Source organism: Coenobita brevimanus, chromosome 108, assembly GCF_032717465.1.
Source record: "Coenobita brevimanus isolate Jiangsu-jjx chromosome 108, ASM3271746v2, whole genome shotgun sequence".
Taxonomy (NCBI): domain Eukaryota; kingdom Metazoa; phylum Arthropoda; class Malacostraca; order Decapoda; family Coenobitidae; genus Coenobita; species Coenobita brevimanus.
Window position 1 is genome coordinate 15366670 of NC_137061.1, and position 7166 is coordinate 15373835.

The 7166-nt window shown below is 51.3% G+C and overlaps 1 protein-coding gene across 1 annotated transcript; it reads left to right on the top strand.

The window, feature by feature from the left end:
* Positions 1 to 646: 646 nt before the first annotated feature.
* LOC145417022 (uncharacterized) lies at positions 647 to 2616 on the top strand. The gene is made up of 2 exons (XM_080285864.1): positions 647 to 1370; positions 2576 to 2616. The coding sequence occupies exons 1-2, from the start codon at positions 647 to 649 to the stop codon at positions 2614 to 2616; spliced, it is 765 nt and encodes a 254-aa protein (XP_080141990.1).
* Positions 2617 to 7166: the final 4550 nt, after the last annotated feature.

Sequence of the window (7166 nt, forward strand, 5' to 3'; positions counted from 1 at the left end):
AGATGTGATACGGTATATTGTCTCTTTTTATGCCCTGTTCCTTTGTTAGTGCATTACATCCGGTCTAGTAAAAGGACCCCGTTCCAGTGCTCGTGTTTTTACGACGAGAAGTCGCCTTAAAAACACAGGATTACAATAATGTACGGTCAAAAAATATAAAAATATAAAAAAAAATAATAAAAATAAAAGGGAGTGACTATTATCACCGCACAGTGATATTAAAGGTGACGTTATTATCACAGCGCGGTGATATTACAGGTGACGTTATCACAGCGCGGTGATATTGCTGGTAACGTTATTATCACGGTGTACGGACATTGGCTAAATGTTTTGAGGGTAGTGAAGGGGGATTGGGAGGGAGGGATATCAGGAGCTTTGTTTATCACTGGTAGTAGTTAGAGGCCAGTGAAGGGGGAGTAGGGAGGGAGGTGGTGAGAGGGTAAGGAGGGGAAGTATTGAGGGAGGGATTTCAGGAGCTTTGTTTATCACTCAGACAAGTAGTTACAACATTAGGGTAGTGAGGGGGATTAGGAAGGGAGGTGCGGGGACGTGTTTTGTAAACAGTCGCCTCCACTCCCGCCACCGCAGTATAGTCTGGCGTTCGACTCGATAGTATCAGTGACCTGCTGACCTCAGCCAAGGCAACATGGAGGAAGACAATTACGCAGAAGTTCCAGATTATCCTTCTCCTACCAACCATGAGCCAAACGACATGGAGTTACACACGTCAGCAGAACCACAGGAATATCCAGCTAGTTCATCTGCTGACTACTGGCAAGACGACATACAGGCAGACACATGTACCGGTACAGACACAACATCTGTCTTCAGGGATATTTTCTACACTGACACGTTTAACTCTTTTGTAGAATTTGACTACTTTTTCAAGAAATATCAGAATCACACAGGGTCCGTGTTTCGAGTGAAGTCTTCTAGCTCCGTTATCAGTGAAAATAAGCGTCGTCAGCAGCAAATCCCTGTCGAACTGAAGTACGGCTCTGTTTCATTCGTGTGTGTACACTACGGCAGTCCGAAACGGAAAGGACTGGGTATAAGACAAAAACAGCTATATCTTCCATGTGGCTGTAATGTGTTGGTGGCACTAACAGCAAGAAAATACAAGCTGGTTATCACAAAGACGTATCTGCAGCATAATCATGAGGTCAGTGTAGCTTTACAGCCCTTCTATAGCCAGAAACGCAGACTGACAAGTTCGGAGATGGGAGACGCAGAGGATGTAGTGAAACTTAACCCAGACAACAAGCAATTAAAATCCTTCCTCCAGGGTAAATACCATAAAGCAGTAACCATGCAAGATGTACGAAATTTGAAGCGGAAAGTGCAAAGTGAGGATGGAATGTCAGACATCGGTAAGTTGACAGTAATAGTGGATGAAATTGTGGATGCAGGAAAAGGAAAGGTAGATATATCAGTGGATGAAAGTAGGGCCATCCAAATTATTGCATTTGCTACTAATGAGATGATAAGCATGTACTGTAAATATCCAGAAATAATTTTCATGGATGGAACTTACAAAATTAACAGATATAATTATCCGCTCTACATGATTCTTGTCCAAGACAACCTAGGTCGTGGCAGGGCTGTCTTTTACGCATTTGTAAGGAGTGAAACAGCAGACATAATGCGGGAGGTAATGTCATCATTTTGTAGGATGATGGAGAATGTAAACCAGACCAAGACAGTTATGACTGACAAGGACCAGAACGAAATTCAAGCAGTCCGTGCCTTACTTCCGAAAGCAGACTTGTTACTTTGCAAATTTCATGTCCTGAAATATTTCAAGAAAAAGGTGTCTGAACTTGTGCTTCCTGTCACTAAAAAGAACGAAATTTTTGGTACTCTGAAACAACTTGTCTATGCCCATAATGAAAATTCCTTTCGGTCTACCTTGTCCGTGTTACAACAGCAAGATTCCAGTATGTTTCAATATATATGTACAAACTGGATAAACTGTAAAAATATGTGGGCCACATACCTACGGTCTGCTAAGTTAACATTTGGAAATGACACTAACAACCACATTGAAGCAGAAAACGGTAAACTAAAGCACTTCCTAACATCAACTACATCGATGTCTGAGTGCATACGTAAAATTATGCTTCATAATTCCATCTTAAATGATGAGCGAGCCTACAAGCAGTTTTTGCAGACATGTACATCCGTTGAATATGGAGTTCATGATGTTCTATTGAACAAATTATACAGTCAGTTCACGGAACATGCAGTTAAACTCATGATGAAACACCATAAGTTATCCAAGCCCTCAGATTCTTTATCGATCACATTAGATTCGCCTGGCCTCTTTGTTGTGAAAATAGGGTCTACTGACCAAAAAGTAATGAGAAAGGGTGAATCTGGTGCTGAACTCACCTGCTCATGCACTTTTTATAGTCAACATTTCTTGCCATGTAATCACATTATTGCCGTTGTAAGACAAGAGAATATTGATGTTTCAACTATCAGCATGCAGTCCCGATGGCGGAAGGGGAATACACTGATTCCTGCAGTGGCTTTAGAACCCAAGACCTCCATCATGCACATTACACGACCCCAGTGTCCAATGACCCCTGCCCAAAAATTCCGAGAGAGTCATGAGACAATGCAGCGCCTCACAGCAGTGCTAACTAATAGTGGAACTAAAATGCCCGCCGTGCCCGCCGCAGGACCTCCCACCTCAACACCCCCCACACCACCACCGAGCCGCCACCCCACCACCACCCCGGGAGGACACACCGGTGAGGTTAGTGACCCCGGGCAAGAGGGTCATCGGGGCATCACGACCCTGAGCCCCTATTCCCCGCAAGTGCCCCAACCCCAGGTGTTCAGGGAAACTGAACTACTGTGCGGGCGGGGTAGTGACCGTCAGACCAGGGGTGGGACTGAAAAGAGGTCAGTCCCAGGTAACACCGTCTTGACGGTCTTGTTACACCCTCTAGGGCAGGAAGAGGCCCAAGGGCAGGAAGAGGCCCCAGGCTACGGCCAAAAGTGAGATAGACACAGGCTACGGCCTGACAGAGTGTGTAAAGGGGAAGGTGACCCCAGGCTCCGGCCTTAACATGCTGAGGAGAGAGAGTTGCATGTGTGCATCCCTCTCCAGTTTTTCTTTGGCTGCGGCCAGAATACGGTACAGGGTAGAGAGACCCTGCTACCGTACGTGTAGCGCTACCCAATTGCGGAAGCGGCGACTCGGGATCGGCCTCTTGCCGAAACGGACGGGTGATCCTGTTTCTCCGTTAGTCGCTTTCCGTACGGGCAGACACTCAGCTTCGGCTGGGGCACGTACCAGGATGGAGAATTCCCTGACGGTAGGATCTGTCCGTATTGGAGAGAGTGCGGCTCCTGAGCCCCTCACTCCGGCTTGTCTCCTACTGCGGGAGGAACACCACGTCGGCGGCACCTTGCCTCGGTGAAAGGGCGACCTCGATCACCCTATAGGTGTCCCCCGCACGCCGGGCAAGTTCACGGCTTCAGCCAAAGTTCACAACAGGGGAAGTAGAGCCCCGACTCAGCCCTATGAACACACTCAGGGAACCACGAAGAACGTGAGTCCCCCTTTAGACTCTTTCCCTTCGGGGAGCCCTTCGTCGCCATCCAGGCTTCTAGGCCAAGAGGAGGTGCTAGAGTGGTGGCAAGGCCCGATAACGGACTTACCGCCCACACCCGGGAGTTCTTTAGCCCTGTCGGAGCCCTACAGGAGACGCTGCCGCAGCCCAGCCCTGACGGCGCCTCTCCCCCTGAGCACCCGCAGTCCCAGGACGCCCAAGCCCTCCACCGCAGTCCACAACGACGGAGACCCAGGCTCCCTCACTCCCTGGAAGCAGAGGAAGCAGGCCCGAATCCTCCGGCTGTTCGGCCCTAGCCCCGAGGGCCCCCGATCAGGTCGAGGCCCCCAGACCACAGGGCCTCCCTGCACCCCACCAGCGCGGCCCTAGGAAGGAGCCGCCCCTCAGGTCGAGGCCCCAGACAAGGGAGCCTCCCTGACAGTAAGTACCAGTGACCTAATAACCCAAGAAACAAGGGTAAAACAGTGACAGTGACAGTGACCCCGAATACAGTGACAGTGATCCAAGGCACAGTGGCAGCGTCTTATAAAAGATATATTAAACAGTGGTATCACAGAAATTCGTGTGCAAAGTGTTAAATAACTCAGTCCCCCCTACAGGAAGGAACCGGGGAGTTTTCTGTGGAACTAGAGGTAGGTGTGCGAGTGAGCCGAAAGGCAAGTGAGGTGGCCCCCCCCGCGACTTGGTGACAGTGTCGAGTGTCGCCATCCGCACCCTACCTCTATTATAGTAATATCTCCGACACAGACTCCCAATCGCAGTGATCCAAAGTGAAACTCCCCCATTTATTATTATCCACAAGTAACATGATAATTAATTCAAACTAACAACCACAGTGAAGTGATATTCCATTCAAGCAACAGTAAAGCATATCCACGACTGCCCTGTGCCACGTGTTCATATATATTGGATCAGTCTATGTAAACGAGTGTAATATTGTATCTCTGTTCTCCTATGTGCCAAATATCGTTGTATGTACACTGTAATGAGTAGAACTTAAGCAATAGATGTGATACGGTATACTGTCTCTTTTTATGCCCTGTTCCTTTGTTAGTGCATTACATCCGGTCTAGTAAAAGGACCCCGTTCCAGTGCTCGTGTTTTTACGACGAAAAGTCGCCTTAAAAACACAGCATTACACTGGTGGCAAGCGGTGGTTCTAGATCCGAGTATCGCACGGAGGAACACAAAAGGGAACTTACAATGGCAGCTAAACCACACATCCAATTGCTGAGGTTCAACCCGGACCAGTGCGACATAGACGTATATTTGGACATGGTCAAACCCCTCCTGGACATAGGGTTCGACTCAGACAGAGAAAAGATCGCTGTCACACTACCTAACCTGGGTAAAATAATCACTAGTGTCACTCCCAAAATCGTCCCGAGACTAAAATGGGATCAATTCAAACAAATTGTGAAACAGGCGGCGACACCATCTCTGGGCACAGTTGTAGCCTTATCGCAACTAGACGCCCTCACATACGACGGAATCCTCGATGACACCTTCATCCAGGCTAGGCGGCTCGTCACCGCTGCGTACCCGGGCACAGACGCAAAAACCCGGGAACAACTCATATTCCACAAACTCCTCAGGATCCTCCCCGATTTCATTAAAAACCACTTCATAATACATGAACCGACGGGAGACCTGGATAAACAAATCAACTTAATAAGGCGCCTTCTAACCGTCCACTCCTCCCCCAAACGCATCGGCATCATCAACCACTTCCCCACGGATCTCATCCCTGTAAATCCTTGGGAATTTACTCCTTGCTGCCCTGAGTGCCCAATCCACGACATTCGTGAGCAGCTAAAAGCTGCCCGGGGCAGCAAAACAAACCAAGAGCGCCCACAAGCCTCCCCACCATATGCCGATCGCCCCAAGCCTCAAAGAAGAAAAGCGAAACGAGGAAGTCACAGAAGGCGCCCCCCGACTGCCCCCGCATCTCACCGTAATGACGGGGGCCACCTCACATCTCCCCCAGTCGATGACAGGGGAAAACGTGATCTTTCCATTTCCTCTCCTCCCACTATCTCTTCTATTTTGCCCTCCCCTATTCCTACTACTATTCCTAACCCTCCCACCTCACACACCACTTTCTCCACTACTACCGCCTCACCCCTTCCTATTCCTCCCCAACACAAAGCCTGCCTCCCCCTTCGCGGGCCTCCTAGAACCCTTACCCCATCTTTCCCAAACCCACTTCCCAAAACTGCCTCCTCCTGTCTACTCCCTCCCACCTACCACCCCGCACCACCCACCACCCCGCACCACCCACCACCACCACATCCCCGCCACTCATTTTTCCCACCTACACACCCTCTCTTTCCTCGCTCACTTCCCCCACCCCACCCTCAACCTCACCATACCCACAAACCCCTTCCCCCACGTCACCCTTGCCTGACCCACCACCACCTTCCTCCGATTCTGATCCTTCACCAACCACCCCACCTCCTCCAACCCGCCACTCTCAATCACCGCCCGCTACGCCCGCCACCAACACCTTACAACCTGAAACAAAAATTGAGAGAGTACTATGGCGCCGCCACGACCGCCCACCTGTCAGAATCCGAGGGACCCACCACCTTCCCCGACTCCTACGCCGGACCAACCATCCATCCTCCCTCCGGCTCACTCTCAATCCCCATCAGGAGCCTAACACCTTCACCACCCACTGGGTCAGCCTCACCCAACACCTCACCCCGGCCTACCAGACTTCCACCTCCACCACCTACCACCTCCAGTCACGGGGCCGTGACTTCAACAACGCGGAAGGTGGTAAAATGCCTGCCGTGCCCGCCGCAGGACCTCCCACCTCACCATCCCCCTCACCACCACCGAGCCGCCACCCCACCACCACCCCGGGAAGACACACCGGTGAGGTTAGTGACCCCGGGCAAGAGGGTCATCGGGGCATCCCGGCCCTGAGCCCCTATTCCCCGCAAGTGCCCCAACCCCAGGTGTTCAGGGAAACTGAACTACTGTGCGGGCGGGGTAGTGACCGTCAGACCAGGGGTGGGACTGAAAAGAGGTCAGTCCCAGGTAACACCGTCTTGATGGTCTTGTTACACCCTCTAGGGCAGGAAGAGGCCCAAGGGCAGGAAGAGGCCCAAGGCTACGGCCAAAAGAGAGAAAGAGAGATAGACACAGGCTACGGCCTGACAGAGTGTGTAAAGGGGAAGGTGACCCCAGGCTCCGGCCTTAACATGCTGAGGAGAGAGAGTTGCCTGTGTGCATCCCTCTCCGGTTGTTCTTTGGCTACGGCCAGAATACGGTACAGGGTAGAGAGACCCTGCTACCGTACGTGTAGCGCTACCCAATTGCGGAAGCGGCGACTCGGGGTCGGCCTCTTGCCGGAACGGACGGGTGATCCCGTTTCTCCGTTAGTCGCTTTCCGTACGGGCAGACACTCAGCTTCGGCTGGGGCACGTACCAGGGTGGAGAATTCCCAGACGGTAGGATCTGTCCGTATTGGAGAGAGTGCGGCTCCTGAGCCCCTCACTCCAGCTTGTCTCCTACTGCGGGAGGAACACCACGTCGGCAGCACCTTGCCTCGGTGAAAGGGCGACCTCGATCACC